A 22,503-nucleotide genomic window follows, 5' to 3' on the forward strand; every position below is an offset into this window, starting at 1 on the left:
ATTTGGACTTCTTATGCTATTCTGACGTTAGCTTGGCAATAATTGGAAATGTGTTTGAATACAGAAGCTTAGAACAAGTCCTGTAAAAGGATGTCACTGTGATGACAGATCAGGGGTTCTGGAAAAAAATTTCCTTCTGGAAGAAATAATTTTAGTGTTAAGGAAGTTTCAGTCATTTTCTGAGTTTCAGCCCTGAATAAATAGGAGACTTTTCTGAACGTTGTCCCAGGGGACTGCTTGATGACACCCTCTTCAGTCCCATTTTTAAGAACATATTTTCAGTTAACAAATGCTGTTACAGGGCTTTTAAATAGAGTATACCTGGTTTTTGAAAATGAATTACAACTCATGTCTTTCTGTAATAGGGCCTAGCTGGACCAGAAGGTAACCCAGGTCCTAAAGGTGCAAGAGTAAGTAAGCATTTTAAGCATTTTGGCATGCCTGTCTGTGTTTACCTGTGCAGTACATGAGGAAGAGGATAAGGAATTTCATTCAGCTCTGCCAGCTGTATGCCTGCACAACCACTCTGTCTTTACAAAACCTACAAATGACAAAATAGTGTTTATTTCAAAACACATATAAAGAATTATTTTTTCTTTTCTGTGTCAAGCAGCACAGAGTAATCTCCCATTGTTGCCCTTCCTCTCACGTGGAATGCAGGGAAGAGAAAGAAAGCAATAGTGAATGTGGGTGTGTGAGAGCTGGGAGTGGAGAGGAGTGGATGTTTCAAGCCTGAAGCATTATTTCCATAAGAGAAGCTGCCAAGAAGGGAGCAGTATCTGAGTATCTGGCATTTGCAGTCTGTAATAGCTACAGAAGTTGATAAAGTGAAACTCGATCATCACATAGAAATCATAAAAGTGATATTGAGATTTTAGAATTATTCAGTTGTGGTAATATATGTTCCAGGGACTGAAGGGTCTTAATGCTGATAAAAGGTTTACTTTTGATTATTCTCTCAGGTGAAATAGGTTGGTAGCAGCTTCTCAAACATATGTAGGGTTTTTGGGGTGTTTTTTTATGATGGCAGTTTTCATCATAGTGATGGGGAAAAATTAGTTTGTCAGGATCAAGTGCCAACAGATATTGTACCCTCAGGGACTGTATCTCTTACATTTCTTAATTTTTTGTTCAGATTATCAATGCATTTTGTCTTTTTCTCCCCTCAACCAAAAAAACATTAAGTAATCCCAGTCACTTCCTGAGAAGTTACTATTTCTCTGTTTACACCAAGCTAAAAATGGCCTACATATACATAATTTAGGGAAAACCTCCTCTCAGATCTTAAGGCAATGACCTGCATATGAATTCTCCAATAAAAGCTACGATGCAGCCCTGCTGAGGTACTACTGTCCCATGGAGTTGTAAAGCAACAGGGTACAAAGTATCTCCAGAGCTTTAAGTTACAGCGCTCCTGAAATCAAACTATAGTCTTGCTTCTCAGCTGTTTTAGGGAACTGTAGACTTTCTTTACCCTCATTAGGGCTGGATAACAAGATGGGCTCTATCATAATTTTTTTAAAATTAAAAAAAAGAAATTGTTACAATTGGAGGACTGGCGAAGGAGGTGAAAGGGATTCTTTTTTTAGTAACTAATAATACTTGTGTTCCAGTCTGTTTGAATCTGGTAGCACAGAATCCATCTCTACTACTGTTTTATAAAATTGTATGATCATTTCTACTAACTCACCAGCAGGTTTCTGTGTCCATACAGCTGCTTAGATGAGAGGATCTTTTTCTGACTTTCTAAAGGGGAAGGATGAAGAGAAATGCATTGTGAATGACCTTTAAGAAAAAGGTTCTGCTTATGACAAGTTAAACTTTCTAGGACTCTTGCACATAGCAGTGATCACACAGTATTACTAAGGAACATATTTTGTTTATTTTATGAATAAGGTTAACTTTAGCAGCTTTTTTCATTTATTATATAAGGTAAGTGATGCAATGTTGTCGCATTGGAACACTTCCTCATTACTTCTTTATTAACTGATTCTGTGCCCCTAAAATAGAAAATTGGTTGAAGAGTAAATCTCAGTCACTTTAATCAAATTAATCAATTAATTAAATTAATCAATTTAAGTTGATTGAGTTTCACCAGTAACTTAAATGAGCCTGAATTTAACCCTTGGATCTTGAACCCACACCCTACCAATTCTGAGGGACAAGCAGTGTTGGTGGAAAGTAGCCTTGTAATCAAGAATTTTTCTTTTGTTTTTAGGGTTTCATTGGACCTCCAGGTATGGCAGGACAACCAGGACCTGAGGGAGAAAGGGTAGGTTTAATGGAACATTAATGAAATATTGAAGTTTGGCTGGTAATGCAATACATGTTAGAATGGGGAAAAAATGTTCAAGGTTCAACCATTCATTGTAATCTTTGTCTAAAAGCAAAAACAATGTGGATGAAATAAATGTCATATCAGTCCAATCAATGAAATGCACTGGTGCTAAAGTTAAGTGGGGTGTATCTCTTGTTTATTTTTTTTTTAAATTTAATCTAGAGCTGCAAGGATTAGAGGTACTGTTTTCTTAGTGAATGATTTTCATTGATGCAATTTTGCTCAGTCAATAATATTTGTCAGTTGTCAGATGATCTTTGCAATAAAACCAGTCATGGAAATTTAAATCCCTGTCTCTGCTTAAGCTTTCCTCTCCTGAGCCCAAAGGACAATGTACTGACATGGCACCAGGATATGGCCCTGCTTCATAGCTGTTTTGATGTGGCCACAGTAAAGACAAGCAAAGTTTGTGTTTCTTCTCCTCTGTTATATACAGTATTGTATCTGTGATTCTTGACTCGAATCTTTTTTTTTCTTTTCTTTTCTTTGGTTTTTTTTTTTTTTTTTTTCTTTTTAACATGGTGCTGCTTCTCACACTCTTTTCCAATCAAATGCAGCTTTAACTAGTTACATTTAAACTGTTGAAGAAAAGAAACTACTTATAGGTTATTTCTTTCTCAGGGCATCCCAGGTCTCCGTGGAAAAAAAGGTCCTAAAGGGAGACAGGTAAAGCTTCTAACACTTTTTACAATTTTAGTGGTACTAACTAGTTAATATAATAACTACTGTTAGAACTTTGTAGTACTGCAAATTCTGCTCAGGTTATAACAGCAGCTGATCTGAAGTGAGGAAGACTGAAGTGAGGAAGGATTTTGTTTGGTTACTGGTATCAACTGCCTGAGGGTTGAAAGTTGACAGAAACACAAATATATTCTGTAAAATTAGTGTTAGAACAAGGTGCAGACATGATGCAAGTTTCAGAAGTGATTTTGGTGTTGGCTTGAATGCAAATTAACTGCTTTTAATGTCTGATGTTTCTAGACTATGGTAAATTAAAGCTGTCCTTAACATATATTTCTACTGCTGAGAATAAGCACAAATCTGCCAAGTATACATTATAAAAATTTACATATTTCCTGTGGCATATATTCAGTGCCAAATGTTTTGTTTTCTGCTGCAACCTTATTATTTTAGGTCTTTGAAGCTATCCAGGAGTTTCTAATTTTAACTTGCTTGTGGTTTGAGATTGGAAACTGCGATAGCGTTCTCTGGTCGTGCACTCAGCTGCACTCAGAAGTTCAGATGCCTTTCATCTAACATGTTAAACAACTCATTCAGTGATTACCATCATTTGGTCCTTGAGATATGCTCTGAAAGTTGTTTAGTTATTTGTTGCTTTCTGTGTGATGTAACACCAGCCAAAGAGGCAGTAGCCTTCGACTGAATTCCTGTTCATATATCATAGAATCATTCAGGTTGGAAAGAACCTCTAAGATCACCAAATAAAGAAAGGCTACAGGAGGAAAGTGATAAGTTCATAGAATTGCTCTTTCTGAAGCTGCTAGCAAAGCATTAAGGTGTAAAATAAAATAATTTTTAATTTATCAGCTATCAGGACATAGTGTTTCTGTGCTTGTTGACCATATTGTAGCTTGCTTATAATTTGAATCAAACTTTACTTCATGCATCCATCCTAGTGTTGGGAAGTGTGGGTCTGTGCCACCAGGATCTTGTAGTAGCTGGCAGGGTGCTGTGCATTTAAGAAAAGGGACAACATGGAGACAAAGCAAAGGCTTGTGCTCAATGTGGAAAAGGAAGAAGAGGTAACATCAGTATATTCTGGTAGCAGGGTAGTTCTGCATATTTTTAGTGCATTGTGTGTCCTGTTGGGTGATTAATAATGATTTTATGTAGATGATTTGAGTAGGTTTAAGAGAATGTTTTTGTGTAGTTTAATTTTATATAGGATTGGTTACAACCAGCAGTCAATGTGACTGAACAGACCTTGTAAATTATACCAAGAACTTTTCAGTCACGTGCATTGTAACTGTAAAAAGTTGTTCTCAAATGCTGCATTTTCCTCTCATTTTTCTGCTTACCAAGATAGCAAACACAGATCTATGTCTCATTGCATCGTCCATTACACTTTTTGATGCCCTATTTTTGTGACTTTTTTTTTTTTTAATTGGTATTCACATGTGTTAGGGAAATTCTGGCTCTTCCAACATCGGCTAATGGTTGTCAGTCCAACCAAAATGTTATACTATTAAATAAAGGGTTGTAAATTAATCTTTGTCTATATCCTGTCAGCTGCTAGCTTATAACATAGGCACTGTCAAACACCTATTTTGCATGTGTGAAATTTTACACTACATTTTCAGAGTTCTGTAAAGATTTGACTAGTGGTGTAGAGATTGAGTATCGACAAGGTCTGCATTACTGGCTATTAACCTATGAATCTCTACTGTTAACTGATAAGATGATAATGCTATAAAGACTTGTACTGTCAAATCTCTAAATAAAGTTGACACAAAAGATGGTACAGGGAGTGTTAAGCATGTCTTGGATTAATTCACAGTATAATGCATAATCATGGGAACTAAGAGCCTCACAAGTTACATCAACATGGTTTGGTTTGGTTTTTTTTTTGCAGTATGCATGTGCATATTCACATAAAATTAACATATATATGTGAATTAATTTTTGTAGAATTTTGGTTATTACTAAAGCCAAATATGGCTTAAGCACTGTGTAAACTACTTTGGTTTATGATATGATTTTCCTGCACACTTGCTGTTCTATATTGTCTTCCTGACTGCTGATCACATAATATTGTACCATGATGCATAACCCACATTCCATTAGGAAAGACACTGCTATACTGAGTCTTGAGCTTAGGACAGGACATTGCACAGGACATTTCTGTGTATGGCCTTCCAACAAAGTAGATTAAAAAGGCCGAATGAGTTGTACCTTTGACCTGCAGCAGGCTGGAACACAGTCTTGCAGAGATGAAAGGTTAATGCTTCAAAGTATTCTTTCCTGATAGACAGGAAGGGATAAAAAGACATGCAATCATGGAAAAACAAGGAAGAGTACTTAATGTAAATATTACTGTAAGGATGGAATCTGCTCCTTTTCCCCAGAAAATGGATTGGTGCTTTGAGGCTGGTTTCTTGAAGACAGTGCATCTCATTTATCTCAATATTCTAATATTGTGCAAGATTTTTCTAATCCAGGAAAGATCTCTTCCCTGAGAGTGCCTTAGATTGAATTTTTTCCAGGCAGAATCCCTTTCTGCCTTCTTGGTATTCTGCAAATTTTGTGATAGGCTTACCAGGTAACTGCCTTACCAGGTAATTAAAAAGAATTTTGACTCCTCTGGGGATCTTGTGCTTCATCCTTTTTCCTAACTTAATACAGTGAGAGGAACTCACTGAAAATATTGCATACTGCTGCTTTAAACTAACAGCATGAGTTTGCTATTAGTTTCATGTGGCTCTTCCAGAGAAATAGTGAGATCTCCCTGGCAATAGCATGGTGATAAACATGAATATTAATAAAAAAAACAAAAAAACAAACCACCACAAAAAACCCAAAAGTCTTTTCCTTAGCCACTCATATACTTCTGCAATGGACAATGTCAGAAAGGAGTAAAAGAATCTGCAAAACCCTGAGAGAAAGCAAGACAGGTTGGAGCCAGTGAAGTGGTTGATTTCCATTTCATTTTGCTTCTCTAGCAAGAAATGGAAATTCTGTTTTAAAACTTCAGCACTTGCCCTGGACAGTCAGGTTTCTTCTCTGTCCTGATAATCTAATCTTTGAAGTCAAAACTCTGGTAAAATGAATGAGACTTTTCCATGTCTTTAGTTACTCTTTCCACCTCTGGATGCAGACTAAGGACACTGCTGTGCCAGAAAGATGAAAAATTTGATTACTAATGAGCATGGGTAACACTGAGACCACAACCATTAATATTTGGGGAAGAGTAAGAACAGAACAAAAGATAGATGTTTTTGTGAGTGCTGTTTGTAGCAAGAAAAGGAAATATTGAAGTAAAAATACTAAATAGGAAAAGAGACTTCAATCAACAATTCAAGTAATACTTGTTTAATATTGCTCTTAAAGTGTTCAGTAATCTGATTTTGCTCTCTGCTTACACTGTGTATGATTATATCTCTTTTGGTCATGATTTTAGGAGACTAATAACACTTCTATATTCCATTTATTTGAAATGTGCAGCTGAAACCTGTTGCTCCTGTTCTTGCATCTCTTTCCCTGAATCCATTTGCTGATGTGCCATTTCTAATATCTGTTAGAATTCAGTGTTCAGACCACCCTTTCTGTCTGAGATAATAAAAAACATCCTCTGTCCTGTTATAGGGTTTTCCAGGTGACTTTGGAAATAGAGGCCCCCCTGGTCCAGATGGGAATCCTGTAAGTATCAAATTGTGTCTTGAATAACATGGTAAAATTTGTAACCCTCAATACTGACTCCCCTCTCAAAGGGAAAGGAGTCTTTTGCCTCAAACATGATGTCTTGAAGTTCACAGGGAAATTTTGGACTGTTGCTTTCCCATGGAAATTGCTGGGATAGGACTGTAATGAATGGTAGTATAAAAATGAGGGAGAAAAGAACAAGAAAACTGCTGACAACACAGTTTCCACTGCTACATGTGCTGACTACCTTGAGAATTCGATGTCTTTCTGTCCTCATTGCATGATTGATTAATATTTTGTTTTCAAAAATTCCAACATTGCATATGACTTTATATTGTTTATTGAAACCATTATTCTAAGATCACCTTTACAAAATGGTCCATGTATGCTAAACCCCTCCTTTCACATGCTTATGCATTTGTTAATTGATTTCATCCTTTGAACTTGTACTGAATACAATTATGCTGGTATGTCATTTGGTGCTTTGTAATCAGTATGATAACAGCTTTGTCCTTGGCAGTGAGTGGAGACTTCAGTGCTCTCTGGGTACAGTATTCAGACTGTGGCAGTCATGTAACTTCTCTGCCTGCCCCCAAAGGAGCTTTGCTGTTTTCCTTTATTTGTAGGAAATCTCTGGCTGAAGACTCCAAACTCAGGTTTCCTTTGGTATGAGAAACTAGTGAATGGGCTTTGGGTCAGACAAAAGAATAGGAATTGATAATGGGCAAAAGAACAGATTTGAATCTGCTTTTACTGTAGGATGGCTCTTTGGAAATGGCTATCGGTTTGTGTCTAAAGGTGGTTCTGATAACGACCAGAGTCAGCAACTGGGCAGAGATGGTCTCCTTTTTGAAGGCTGACACTTCCCTGACACCTCTCTTGGAAACTAACTTTAGTAAAGCTTACATGAATTTTGGGTTATCAATGTTTGGTGTCAACATTTTGGACTATATGAAAAAAAATATTTTTCATTTCTCATCCCTGAGGCTGAGCTCCCCTTGTGGGAATGTCATGTCATGTTGCTATGGTACTTCTTGTCTTGAAAGCCCTCTCAGGGGTTATAAGTGACACCAGCTGCTTTGCAAATGATATAAAAAGATGAGTTCTTTCTTACCCTTCTGGTACTTCCAATTGTCCATCTTTTCCTGATAAAGCAGAAATGCACTTTCCACAAGATCTGCAGAACAAGTATTTTAACAAGAAAAAGCACAGAAAGCCTGAATCTGAAATGACAGAGTTGCACTTTACAAAGAAGCCTGTTTTAACACAAGCATATGCAGACAAGTTCCTTCTACAAGTTCCTTCCTGCCAAGACAGCTGCTGATCTTGCTGCCTCCTCAGACAGGCAACAACCCCTCTCCCCTCCTCCCCAAAAATTGCCCTGCGGGGCTTTGTCAGGCAAGGGGCCAGAGCTGCAGCTGCAGGGGCTGCAGTGCTAATGGGATATTTACAGAGCCTGTTCATCAGCTGGCAGTGGAGAGCAGGGGCTGCCTGGGAGGCCTTTGGTGGCAGGAACATGAAGGGAGGACATTTCTTTCCTTGTGCTGACTTGACACTAATGACATTTGTCTCCATGCCTGATTTCTTCTGCTTAATGGCATCCTTCGTTTCCACAACACCTCCCCAATTCTCTGAGAATGTCAGTCTGCCTTGGAGGATGTTGCTAGAATATTCAGCTTCCCCTGTGGTTAGTTTGGAGCAGGTTTTAGAAGGTACATTGGCACCAGAGGAAATGGGAGAGCACAAAGGTGTCCTCTGTGCCATGCCCAGCAGCCATGCCCTGCTGGACAGCCTCAGAATGGGCTCAGATTTGCTTGCATAAAAATTCCCTTCATTGTGGCTGCCAGACTGCAGTGAACCCTGTGTATGATTTCCAGTGAGTGGCACATCTCAGGTGTTGGGATAGCCTGAGCAAAGCAATCCAATCTGACCTATCTGGCCTGGAGGGCTACAATACCCTTTTCACACCAGAGAAAAGAGATGTGGCAGCTGTTTTCAATGGTGTTCAGAATTTTAACCTCTGCTGAGTTAAACTTGGGTGCCACAAAGGGAGCAGCAGAGTACTGTTAAATTTACTTCTACGCAGGGTACAAATGCTGCGGTTTGTATCAAGAATTTTTCATAGAGTGGAGACTAATTTGCAAAGGTCTTTTGATGAACTGAGATAGTGTTCTATTTGTTTTTTTAAGAAATCTTAAGTTCCTCTTTGAGGGTTTTTTCTATCCTAAAAAAATATCTCTTCTTCTTTCCCCTTTTCTCTTCTTCTTTCCCCTTTTCTCTTCTTCTTTCCCCTTTTCTCTTCTTCTTTCCCCTTTTCTCTTCTTCTTTCCCCTTTTCTCTTCTTCTTTCCCCTTTTCTCTTCTTCTTTCCCCTTTTCTCTTCTTCTCTCCACTTTAAATATCATGGTAGCATATTTCTTGGTAGCACAGGAATGATTTCACGTTGCAAATGTCTTAAGACCTAATTCCACAACTGGGTATTTTAATAAGCATGATACTCTGTACAGTGAAAAGGTGCCATTCTTAAAGAGCTCTCTATAAAAATCCAGATTGATTTGCTTTGTAGATCACTTCTATTTATCTTATCACTGGGAATTTTTTAGAATGGTGATAATCTGAAATTAATTTTTTTAAAGGGAATTGTTGGTGGTGTTGGTCCTCCTGGTTTTCCAGGACTAAGAGTGAGTACACTTTTATTATTTACTTTATTATGGATTAATATTTTTCTTGTATGCTTGTGAAATACAAAAAACCAAATAAGAATATCCAGGAATTAAAAAAAATTTTCTTAGCCACTATTTTAATTAAAATAACTCTACAAAACTGCTGTCCTGTTGCTGGTGTAGAATACTTTCTATACTGGTTTTGGATTTGTATGCTTATTTCTGAAAAGTAATGCCAGCTTTAAGAATATCTGGTTTTTTTATTTGAAGTAACCAAGCTTCCTAGTTCATATTCTTAAAGCTGGCATTACTTTTTCAAAAAGTGGAATACTTTTAAATTATTTGGACACCCACAACTCCCATTTATTCCTGTAATATGGATACCAAATTTTAAGCAGACTTAATTCTTGTGCAAAATTACTTTTATACACTATACTCATATTTTTAAATGTTTTTAGAATAAAGTTATGATACTCATTACAGAGTTGCAAGCTGTAGTTCTATAAATACAGTTGTGCCAGAAAGGCTCTGTAACACTGAGTCCTACAGAAGATAGGAAATACTGATGTATTCGTACTGTGTTGTTTTAATCCCTAACTTCAAGTAATTCCTGTGTTTACTGATAGAGGACACAGATTTGAGTCTTGATATTGGCTCAATCAAGTCTGGCTACCCAGCCATGTTCATAGTTCATAACATGTGGGAGGAAATAGCATGTTTACAATTGAATTAAGAAAGCCATGATTGTCTCCAGTGGTTATTTTTGTTGTTGGTTTGATTTTTGGTTTTTTGTTTTTTTTTTTTTTTGATATCTGGAGATCTGGAACATTCTTGACAAGTTTATTAGTTTACATTGATAGTCATCTAACTTTTCCTTTGAAGTATGACAGTTGAGTTCCATTATTATTATCTTTTTAATGATATGTTCATAACAAAAGTATTCTTAAAACAACTCCCTTGCTCCCTGAGCAGGATTGTTATGACATTGCTACAGTGAAGACACACAAGCTTGGTCAAGGAACCCCTGTGGCTTTCAGCCTTCATCATGCAAACCTGACTCATTGTCTTCTTGTCAGCTGACACATTTGAGCCAGTTGAACCACTCATGAGATTAGAGGTTGAATTCTGCAGAATTTGCTTTGAATTGCAGTTTTCTTTCTTACATGGCCATCTTTGGAATTTTATCTCAAGGACTTGAATGATTATACAAATGTATCTGAGTTTTTTTTAAAAAGCCTGCTATATACCACTTCTTAAAAGATACCATTACTGATTACTTTGACTAAAACTTAGTCATTGGGTTAGTCTTTCCTAGAATTCATGAGCATAAATGTTTGCATGGTCAAAGCTCCATTAGCCATGTTGCTGAGTTCCAATTACTTGCACAGGGAGATTGTCAATATTTTTTGTAAAACATAGATAATATTTTCAATCACCAGCCCAAAGCCTTTGCCAATAGTATATAGCTGAAGTAAAATTAGAATGAAAGCTGTTTGTTGAAAAAAAGATGGCATGTTTAGATTTTGTCCAACAGGAAATGAATAAACATTTGGCCTGTTGAGTTCATTTGAGTGGCCTGTCGCCTCTCATTTCTATCTGGTACTCTTTTGCACTGTTATTGAAATTACTGTGTAAAAGAACATGGACTGTGTGCCAATGTGTTCTACATAATTTCTATTAAAAGCAAAGGTAAAGCACAGAAACTGACATTTCTTTCTTTATTGCATACAATTACAAAGCTACTTCTTCCTGTGTATGGTTTTTAGTTTCATAAGTTTTAGTTTCAAACTCTATTTGACTTCAAGGAGTTAGGGGTCTTTTATGGAGCAGAGAGCTGCTTTGATCCTTACACCTGTGTGTTTGAAGCTGAGGTATATGTGTATACGCTGAAAAACAAGGACGTGTTTGGAGGCAGAAATAATTTTGCAAATGAGCTTCTGATCTTAATAGAGTTTAGTGCTTGAAATGACAAATGTGTGAATAAAAATATCTATGGACAAATGCTTTTGGTGTAGAAGTGGGCTCCATAAGGACAGGGTCATTGTACATCCTCGCAATGGCTTTATAGAGATTATGAATGTTTTAGAGTGTTTTCAAAGGCATCTTTTTATTGAGAGAAGACAAATGAGAATTGCTGCTCAGGGACAGTTAATTCTCAGTGGCTGAGAAGCCTTACTGGGTCAGTAAGATTTTGCAGTTCAGGAAAACTGCTCAGAAACATTTCCTCCTGATTTCTGAAGACCCCATGAAAGCTTCCAAAGCATCAGCAAATCTAGCTGAGGTTTTGAAATAAGACTGAAACCTGGCTAAAGAGCCATGGCACAGTATCTAGTGGCAGGAGGCTTTTTAACACAGTGAACAGGTATTATTGATAAAATTTACTCTTATTCACTCTTCCTGTATCTCTGCATCCTATTAGTTCTTCTGGTTCCCATTTTCCCCGTCAGTAAGATAATTGGAAGTGCTGTGCTCTGTTCCAGAGTTTCTTTTCAAGGGACCACTCTTCAAACTGTAGCAGAATTTCACCCAGATCCCAGGGCAACCTGAGGGGGTCCCCAGGTACAGCTGGTGTGATGCAGCCTTGTTCCACACTTGCTCTTCAAATGGCTCTTATTCAGGCAGGTGCTAGAGGTCATCCAAAACTGAGACAAGAACTAGAGACCACTGTTTGTTTTAAAATACTTAATCAATTATAACACATCATACTATAGCAGGGTGCAATATTGAATATGTGATTAAAGATATTATTGTGGCAGAAATCAGCAGCATTAGTTATGTGGTAAGTATAGGTATGCCTTATATAGCTGAAGTAATTTTTATTTTCCATCAGCAAGTTTTAACCAAACTGCTAAGCATATGCTACATATAGTGAGGCTGTTGTAGAGGGAAGGTGATTTTAGTTAGGTGGTTTCAGTTCTGTGCTGTTGATTAGGTCAGCCAATATGTCTGGAGTCTGTGACAGGAGTTTCATCAGCCTATGTATTTCAGTGTATGGTATCAATGCAGAAATGCCTTCCTGTATCATAATACGTAGTGCAAGTAAGAGACAGCAATGTAAACAATTGATCTTGGCATCAGATAGCATGAGAGAATGTACCATTTAAGCAGTCACAAAAAGCTAAAGCAGGTACAGAGTGGCAGTTTTTCTGGGAGCTTTACCAAGCACCATTGAGATGCGAAGTCATCAGTATTCCTTTTTCTTCAGTGAGCCATGAGCCTGATGATGGCTGCAGAAGAAAATTTTTGCTAACATTGCTGAAAGAGTCTCTAGAGAGTAAGTGTGTGCTGACCTGGAAATCAGTAGGTGTTCATCTCATCTTTTCCATGTCACTCAACAACTGGCAAAAGATTTCTGTATTCATGTTTGTTGCTAAATTCTTGCATAGCCACAGAGATGGAACACTGCCTGTTTTTTATCCAGAGGTAGAATAGACGGAGTAGATAGACTTTTCCCTTTGTAATATATAGTTCTAGGTGTCTGAAGTATTTTATTATATTTAGCTCACCATCTTTCACTAATGTGATAGTTGCTACTGTGTTGATATTTTAAGAATTTTTTTTTCCATTTCTGGTTCACTTGTTTTTTTTCAACTCCTAAATTTGTCCATATAAATCCTAGAAAGGAGAGATGTAGTAAAGGCTTTGAACGTACATGAGAAGAGGAAATGTTAGCATGCCAAACAGAACTTAGGAAGAATCCCTTTTGTTTTTTTTCTTGGGAGAAATCACTGACAGTTGGGAAATCTAGTAAAAGTTGGTTTTTATGACACTTCTTATAGTAGAGTAATTTCTTTAAGCCAAATTCAATGTTTATAGAGTATTTATGGCATGTAACACTAAGGTCAAAGGGAAAAGCCACTGAATGTGCAGCTTCCTTATTCTGCTTTTCCTGAAGTACTGCTATTTTCTCTTGAATAATATATAGGGAAAAAGGCAAGTTTTTTTTCTTGCTAGGAAAGGTAGAGAGCTTAAAATATGGATACTTTTTCCCCTCAGTAAATTAGCCTGAAAAAGATTTTGGTTTCTCTTTGTGGTGCAGACAATGCTGGATTCAGTTACCAGTGTTTAAGTTACTCCATTTCATCAAATGTTTAATGCAATCACCTTTCATGCTGTCTCACAGGGAGGCATTGGACCTGCAGGACTGAGTGGACCATCAGGAATTCCAGGGCCCACGGTATGGTTCTAAACAATCCCACAGCCCTGTGCCTATGCTGCTTTCCCAGTTACAGACAAAGTTGGATTTTTGTTTTCTTCATTTTAATAGGGTCTCCCAGGGAGTGTGGGACAGCCTGGAATGAAAGGTGATAAGGTGATTTAAATGTTTTCATTATCTTAGAGATCCATAATTCTTTTGGACTCCTTTCATTAAATATTGAGCAAAATAACATACTTAACAAAGCCTTCCCTTTTTCCTTTTGATGTCTTTTGTCTCTTTTATTTTTTTAATTACTCCAGTCTCATAATCTGGTACTTTAGACAAACTTTCTTATGGACAGAGTGGTTCCTACTGGCATAATAATAGCCAGGTGCTGTCTATAGGGTTTCCTGGATGAGGTACTTCAGTGCAACATGTTGCATTGTCATTCAAAGATCTGTGTTAATTTTAAGTATTAAATGTTAAATAATCGTTCTCAGTCTCTGACTGACAACTGCCTGATTTAAGCCACATACATATGTCTTTATAAAATATTGTTTAGGGTGAACGTGGCCTTGCAGGAGAGCCAGGAGACCCGGGGTACCCAGGAGACAAGGTAACTTATAATTGCATTGTTTTACAAAATTGTCCAATTTAATCAGACGTCAGAGTCTCTTAAAATACAACAAGGCAGTTTTATAAAAGTAGAATGCAGTAGTAAAAATTACTGGATATCACTAAATTAATATACTTTTAGGAAATGCTGTGCTAATTAAAACTTCGTTATAGAACAACATCAACAAAGTAAAGGGCATGTGCAGAATTCTGGCTACTTTATGTGCAGAGATTCATGAAACAAGAAAAGAATTAAGATATGATCTGAAACCTGCTAAGAAACTGTTGGAAAAGACATTTTTCCCTTGAACCTTGAGGTTCATCTGTAGCTCACCTGGACCAAATGTGGTTAGCAGCAGCACATGGTCTGGCATGTTCTTTCATATTGTGAAAATGAGATAAATAACTCTCTTCTTTTCTGTTTGGCTAGTACAGCAGAAATCACTAAAACAGCACATCCCATGAGAACTCTTTTGATGGAAGTGGAATGTTAGAACACCTTTCTCATCCTGCAGGATTATTTCAAAGCCTGTTTCAGTTGGCAGAGGTGTATTGCAATGTATTGCTTCTAACATAACAATACATTTTCATGTCTATTTAATAGCTTTCTTTTTTCAGGGTGCTCTTGGTTTACCAGGACCCCCAGGGATCAGAGGAAAGCCAGGACCCCCAGTAAGTTTACATATTGATTTTTACTTCCAATATTTGGTATTTCTTTTTATCTCATGTTCACACTGCTTTTAATCCTCTAGAAGCTGTCTAATTCAAAATACACAAAGAATAAGGTCTAAGCTGCTTCTGTTGCTAGTGACTGGTTCATGAGTGAGTCAGGTCCTAATGTGTGAGATTTTATTAAAGAGATCAGTATGTGTCATCTTTTAATATGGGAGTGCTTAGGATGTTAGGTATTCTGTGACAGTCATTTTATGAAGGGACAGACATGTTCGTAATGTTTGAAAGTCATTTAGTGATAGCTTTCAGAGCTCCCAAGATGACCTTTTGGGATAGTTGGATTTGGGACATCTCATTAATAATGGCCACCCATTTCTCACAGGCATGGGAGTACATGAATTAGAGTATTTACTGATTTTTAGCAACTTAAAAAGGCATTTGTGCAGTGCTGTCACTTCTGATGGGTTTGTAAATGTTGAGGCAGAAAAGGCATCTCACAGGGTTACCTGGCTTTTTCCTCACCTGCTATTAGCACTACTATCTGCCTCTTTTCAGTGTATAATTAAAGCTGCCAATATTTAATACTGCTAAGGAACTAAACACTCTAGTCTCAATTTTCTCAGGTGCAGTCAAGCTACTGTCTGATAAACCTAAACACTAAAATGAACACCAGTCCTACAAAAAACCTTGGCCTTTTTGCCTTTAAAGACAGAGGGATTTTCATTTAAAGATAAGCATGAGAATTAGCTCAGTTGAGGATTTTAAGCACAAGCTGAATATGATCAGCTTCTTGCTTTATGTTTAATTAAGGTATGAGACCTCAGTCCTGCAAGAAACAATATTATCTTTGTTCAATACATTTACAATAAAATCATACTAAAAATTATTTTCTAGGTCAGGCTTTAATTTTGCTCAAGCAGCACCTAGTTTTAAAAATATAAAAATAAAGATATAATTTTGAGGACTATTTAGGTCAGCTTTTAGGTGTGTCAATATTTATATATAATGGAGCTGCTGTGACATGTGCATAGGACCTTATTTTCTTATTAATGACAAAACTGCTATTTCTTTGACCATGACTGGATACTTAAACTGTATGGGTGTTACAGAGATTGTTTTCACTTGGTTACTTCCAGTACTTCTAAATATTTTTTTAGAGTTTTAGTTGTGAAATCTGTTATATATTTTGAGTGGTTTTTAAATAAATATTTACACCACCCCAAAACTCCCAACTTTATTTCTCTAAAGCTTATTTGTATTTTGGCTGTGACTTTAAAGAGTATGAAGAACTAGTCTTAGTTGAATCCACTGAGAGGCAGTTATAAAATCTCCTATTTAGTGGAAAAGTAATCTTAAGACTTTTGTTTGCTTTCTTTTTGAGAAACGTTTTTAAAATTTCTGTAACAATCTGTTGTTAGAAAAAATTATCATCAAAAATCTGTTTGGATTTTTTAAGGGCAAAATTGGAGATCCTGGATCCCGCGGACCATTGGGTCCTCCAGGACCAGAGGTAAGAAATTGCTTGATAGGGGTAGATTGAATGCCATTTAGGTCTACATTGCAAAAATCAGAGGTAAATGACTTTACTTCACAGAAGATCCTGGTCTTAATTGATTTAGAAAATACTTTTTATTCAGTCATATCTGATAACAAATTCTCCATAAAGTACAAAATGTTTTAGCTCATAATTTTTCAATGCAAAGTAATAATATACAGCATCTTTGAATCCAAATTCCTCATTTGCTTATATAATTAGGATTTGCTCTCCTTTGGACCCAGGTATTACAGATGACACCTTAAATGAGGCTCACCTGATTTCTTGGGCACACATCCATTCATGAATTCTACAGTGTGTTTACAAATGAGATTTTCCAAGCCTGGTTACATATTTCTCTCTTACCAAATAGCTTTATTTGCCAGGAATGCAAAGAATAAACACAAGATGCAACACAAGGTGTTCTTATCAGAAGTATCCAATATCTTTAATCATAGAAGAAAGAATATTTCCATGCCCTACAGTTAGAATGAAAAAGACTCAGTGCCTGTGCATGCTGCCCACAGCCTCTCCCTGTGCTGCTTCCCTGTGTGGTTCAGAATTTTAGATTTTGTGACCCACTTCACTCTTAAGATCTTTGCATCATCTCTTGTCTTTGTATAGCTTCTAGTAAGAGAGACCTGTGGCGGTGAATATCCCATTTTTGGTCTTGAAGCTTGTGTCCTGGGTAACCTGATGCCTGTCCTGGAAGTCCTTCATAGTCGAGCTGATAACTGCCTCTCTCTGCCTCCTCTCCTGTTTTATTTCTGGTTGTTTTGACTGGTTTGTTGGTTTTTTCGTTTGTTGTTTTGGTTTGTTTTTTTTCCTTACACATACCTAAGCTCACTATTTCTTTGGGCCTGGAGAGAAATCTGTCAGTCAGGCATAGTACCCACGAGTAGGTGTGGATGGAAAACTTCCTGTCAGAAAACCTCAGCATTTCCTTTAGCTCAGGGGTGCAGAATTACTTCAGCCATTAGAAGGCAAATTAAGTGCTTCATATGTTAGGTAATAAAAGCTCAAGTGTCCAGGTTTTTTTACTTTGAATAGTTGCCTGCAAAATGTCAATTGAAAGCTACAAAGTGATGTTTCTTAGCTTTAGTCACTCAAGGCAGCCAAATAAAGTAGACATTTTGCCACCTTCTACTTCATAAGAAGGTGGTCACCATATGGCAAAGCAGCAGGAATAGAAGGGAGGTAGGACAGCAGCATACCATGATATTGAACAAACTGGAAATTCTATAAGTTCTACAATAAAATTAATTAAAAAACCAACCAAACAAAAATCCCCCAGCTTAATATGGAAGATTGTATCTTACTTTGTCCCATTTTTGCCAGAAGCTACTTAGACTGAATATGTGAAGTATGAGCAATTATTGCAGTTTTTCCTTCAAAAAATTCTACTGTCCTTGCAGGACAGACAGACAGCTAACACATCAGACTAGACCACTTTCCTATTTCATTATTTGAATGGTCAGACTTCCTGTGATCCCATATAGAAAACAGACATTGCATCCTATAGTGCCTGTTGCCCTTGCTTCTTTCTGTAAACAGGAGGTTGGATGAACGAGTGCCTTACAAAGGAGTTCTCTGATATGGACATGACAACCATACCATATGCTTTTTAGGAAAGATTTTATTTTTTAAAAAACTACATTTGGATTTATTGGAGATTGATGCAAGTGGGAACAACAAGGCTCTGTCTGCCCATCTGTCAGATCCTTCTTCAAATGATGCCTTTCCCCTTTTGTACAACATTAACACAGTGGGATTTATAAATGTGTCCAGTCCCCATGCTGAAGCTTGGTTTAGGTACCTGTGAAATAAGAAACTGAAGATTCTCCAATTGCACATTGGAGTGTGTATTTTGTTTCCAGTATAAAATATAAGCAGTCATATCCCAAATTGTCTTCCTGTGTAAAATGCTGTCAGTTGGTCACTACAGAAGCTGAATTCTATAGGTATCTCTCCAAGCAACAGGCCTCACAGGCTTCCTTCATCTTCTGAGATTTTTGGCTTTTATACGAAGGGTAGCAATGAATTGCTTCCTAAATCTTCCCTCTGCAGCCTTGCAGCAGGACACCAGATCAGAGCTGAAACAAGCCACCCACTCATAGCCAGGCTCTATTTGAGAACTGTGATGCTGATGGGCAGAAATGAACAGAGAAACAGAGCTTGTGCTTGCTTTTCTGTGTGGCTGTGCAAGTGTTGGCTGCCAACTGCATTTTTTTCAGTGAAGTCCAATAGTGTCAAACAAAATTCTTTTCTTGGTATTTTGCCACACAGCCAGCATCTGTCATATGCCTGAATGTGTGATGCTCATAAAGCACTGGATATCTTTAGTGTGTCCTTCATGGAGAATATTCTTCATCAGTTTGCACATTTTACTGCTTTGCATCTAAAAAAAGCCAGAATTTCAACTTTCTAGAGAGTATCACTTTATTGGTGTGACTGGAAAGTGCTGGTCTGTTTCAACCTACAATTCATTGTTTACTGTGTACAGTGAAGTCTGTGATGCTTATTGTTAATGTGAATGAAATTCAGCAAGTTTTTAACAGGCTTCCACATGTATCCAGAATATTTTTTAGTTGAGTTTTGTTCTATGAATCATTTCATCTTCCCCCAAGAATGAGCGTGATGGTTTCCTTCAGAGGTGCCTTCAGATGTGCTCTGAGTACTATAAATAGGTTTCATCTGGAGCAGAGGGAACATTAGTCATTATCTTTAACTGAACTTTTTGCATCTGTTCAGTATTTTGATCTGAAGTCCTTAGTTTATTCTTTCAGGAAGGTGCTCAGATGGGATTCAGCTGGTAGGTTTCATGCTCAAGGCAATGGCATTACAAAGGAAAAGGATACATTCAAGTAATAGTAAACAGTCAAAAAGGCACGTATTTTGAAAGTGAATCACTAGCTACTTCGAGTGTTTCCTCAAAAAAAAAAGCCTCTTTTATCACATGAAAAGTTGAGGTTGTGCAAACACTGACATGAGTACAGTGACAACATAGCCTTCTTTTTCAATATTGTATCAAATAACTTGCATGCAAATGACTTGAAGTATAGAAATGAAGAGTTTTATAGCTCAATTAATTGCATGGTCTGGCATACATCTGAAGAATTGCTCTTGTAGAATTGCTTTGACTTTGACTTTCTCCTTCCCTTTGCACAGAATCTTTAACTGGTCCTTTCATAAATTTATTTGACAGAAGTATGTCTTTCTAATTTGTTTGGGGTTTAGTTCCCTCAATAAACATTCTTGGAAAATTTCTTCCAAGAAATATGACTTTGTAATAATGTTGAACAATGCTGAATCATCAGCCACCTTCTTGGCCATGAAGTAGCCAAGCAGGTCAATGAAGGACACACTTTGCAGTGTTGGTGTATGGCCTTGATCACACTGTAAAGTAGACTACACAGATAACAACTTGTTGTAAATGTAATAATTCTAAGGAGTGAGGCATAAAATATATAGATACAATTGATGGTTTTAAAGGATGATGCATCACATTTGGAAAACTGATGACACAAAAAGAAGGAATTCAGTCAGTTGTTTAGTTGTAATTTGTACCATTAGATTTCTTCCTCTATCCTTTCCAAAATCAGAATTGAAGGTCTGTAGGAAAAAATTAAAGTTTTGTTTCTGCCCTTTAAAATAGCTGACATTAAACTTTGGATAAATTGGCACACACAAAGTAATCTAATTTCAATATTAATTTTTTTTATTAGTTTTCCTTTTTGTACTTGGCACATTATTGATACTGGTGTACAAATGGAGAAAACAAGGTTCTGTAACTGTGTGAACACTGACATATCTAGAATTCTGCAGAGAGAATTTTTTTTAACTTGAATTGCATCTCTGCATAGGATGTCTTTTCAGAAGAATAAGCTCCTCTTAGTTGAGAATACACACTCACTGATTGTTTTCTCAATGCAGAGAAAGTTTTATATGGAAATCTTCTTTTGTAATATGATAGTAATTAGTAGTAAAGCTCTAATAAGGTAACTTGTTGAAATTTAGTCAGTATTGCTTCTGAAAATTTATTTTAAATTCTTATTCAAATGAAACAAAGCTTGTGATTGAATAAAATAATACTGGGGCACAAGGAAACCTGGCAACTGCAGGGAGTATCCCAGTCTCTGGAGAAGCTTTGGGTTTGTGGTGCCCTTCCACCAGCACTTGTGTCCCAATCCCACTGAGTGTTGCTGAGGAGCTGAAGTGAGAGGGCTGGGGACAAATAGGTGACAAATTTAATGCTGGCAAATGTAGTCTGGAACCACCTTCGAGTGGGTGGGATTCTGCAAATATAAGAGGATTCCTTGGGAAAATGGAGTGTAATTTCCAAACATTTCTGATATTTTGTTTCCATGTTAGCAGCCACATAGGAAAAGGAAGAAAAGCAACAGTTTTGCAGATCACTCATCTGGAAGACACTGACTGCTGTACAAAAAGACATGCCCTGACCTAGAAACACTTGTTCATTTCTACATGTTTTATTAATTAAATATTCTATAGATAAATGAGAGCAATAAATATCTTAATTTTAAATTTAAATTAATTCAGTACAAAAAGCAACACTTACACATCAAGGTTAAAAGCACATTTGTTTTGAGACAGCTGATACTTCAGGTTTTTATGACACCATCTCTAGTGTGATTAAACTGAGCCAACTCTAAAGTGCTTTGCTGGCAAAGGGCCACATCTGCAGGAAGATTTTGAAAACAATTTGTAGCCTACCAGGTGCCAGGCTTCCAGCTGATGGAAAGATAAGAATCTAGGTTGTTCATTTCTTTAGGAGAAGTCATAGTATTAAAAGTGATGTTTTATTCCAAATTATGTCTGCTTAAATTTACATTGCAGCTGGAAATTTCACATTGATCTCCTGGACTTTCGCCCCTGAAAGAATGAATTTTCCCTGTAGTGTAGCTTCACAGGGAGCTGGATGCTGAATAATTCCTGGCAAATTTAAATTTAGGTAGAAATGTACACTACTTCATTACTCAGAATCTGAATGGCAAGTGCCATTGCTGAGGTGTTTTAAGAATTCCTCTCTGGTTCATTCATTTTCTGGATTTATCTGTGTCCTTGATTATTACAATTATTTCATGGATTATTAATGTGAGAACATCTTGGAAATTGTGTTCTAATACATCTGCAAATGTTCTAATAGCATCTGCATTTTCTCTGAGGTAGTGCTCAAGAAGAAAAAATTAAATCCAGCTTTACAGCAAAGAAAGAAGCGAAGGTTTTTAAACATAAACCCATTGCTAGTGTTGCTGCTCTCATGCCAGTTGCTCTCTCCTACGACTTTGACTGCCATGGAAAGGTGTCCAAATATCATGGTTGTTCTAATTGTTGTGATACTGCTTGTCAATGCTTATATCCCATAATTCTCACTGAATTCCTTCTAGAAGTATTTATGCAAATAAGTAGACAGATTCCCTCAAAAGTATAACAATCTTTCAAAATAGACATTTTTCTTGACATAGTGTTTTCTGGAATGCTTATTGCTGTGCCAAGGATTAGCACTTATCACGGGTTAGGATATTAAAGGTTTACAGCTGTACAGAACAGCCCACCCCTTGGTAACTCTTTAATGTCTGCAAATCAGCAAACTTAAAAAGAAGAAAGGATGAGTTAGGACATTTCCAATACTTGATCTTACTCTTGAGTGTATTTCAGTAGATAAATATGGTGAGGATTTTTTAAAAAATCCTTCTCTGAATGGTATAGAAACCGTTTCTGGGTCCAATGTGAATTAAATGCTGTGTGCCCCCTGGAGGACTTCTATGGCCAGAATGCAAAAAGGGTGTTAGTCTTGTTCTGCTTATTCTGAAAACTCAGGGCACTTCTTTTTTACTCTTTAGTGGCTTGTTGTGGTACTCATAAGCATTCAGGTGCTAAAACTGTTTTGTTGGGGCTTTTTCAAAAGAAATAATATTTCCGTTTCATTCTTTGTTTTATTAATTTATTTTTGTTTGATATATAAACACACCTAAAAATTTTTATCCTAAATTCCTACTTGTAGGTGTCTCTGCATTCTGTTAAGTACAGGCTATAGCGAAGAGAAGAAAGCCCTGTGATGGAGAATAGTGATGCCCTAAATACTTATCAAATTTTATTTAATGTGGTAGTTGAGGGTGAAATTATATTTTCTTCCAAAGTTC

At 36.9% G+C, this 22,503-nt stretch overlaps 1 protein-coding gene across 1 annotated transcript in view; it reads left to right on the forward strand.

The window, feature by feature from the left end:
- The window catches only part of COL24A1 (collagen type XXIV alpha 1 chain), a 127,236-nt gene that overhangs the window by 34,456 nt on the left and 70,277 nt on the right, over positions 1-22,503 (forward strand). Inside the window, exons 10-19 of the mRNA XM_030455258.1 lie at positions 366-410; positions 2,219-2,272; positions 2,960-3,004; positions 6,662-6,715; positions 9,354-9,398; positions 13,504-13,557; positions 13,648-13,692; positions 14,081-14,134; positions 14,752-14,805; positions 16,262-16,315. Coding sequence (XP_030311118.1) covers positions 366-410; positions 2,219-2,272; positions 2,960-3,004; positions 6,662-6,715; positions 9,354-9,398; positions 13,504-13,557; positions 13,648-13,692; positions 14,081-14,134; positions 14,752-14,805; positions 16,262-16,315 — 504 coding nt within the window. The remainder of the gene's footprint in view (positions 1-365; positions 411-2,218; positions 2,273-2,959; positions 3,005-6,661; positions 6,716-9,353; positions 9,399-13,503; positions 13,558-13,647; positions 13,693-14,080; positions 14,135-14,751; positions 14,806-16,261; positions 16,316-22,503) is intronic.

This window comes from Calypte anna, chromosome 8 (assembly GCF_003957555.1).
Source record: "Calypte anna isolate BGI_N300 chromosome 8, bCalAnn1_v1.p, whole genome shotgun sequence".
Taxonomy (NCBI): Eukaryota; Metazoa; Chordata; class Aves; order Apodiformes; family Trochilidae; genus Calypte; species Calypte anna.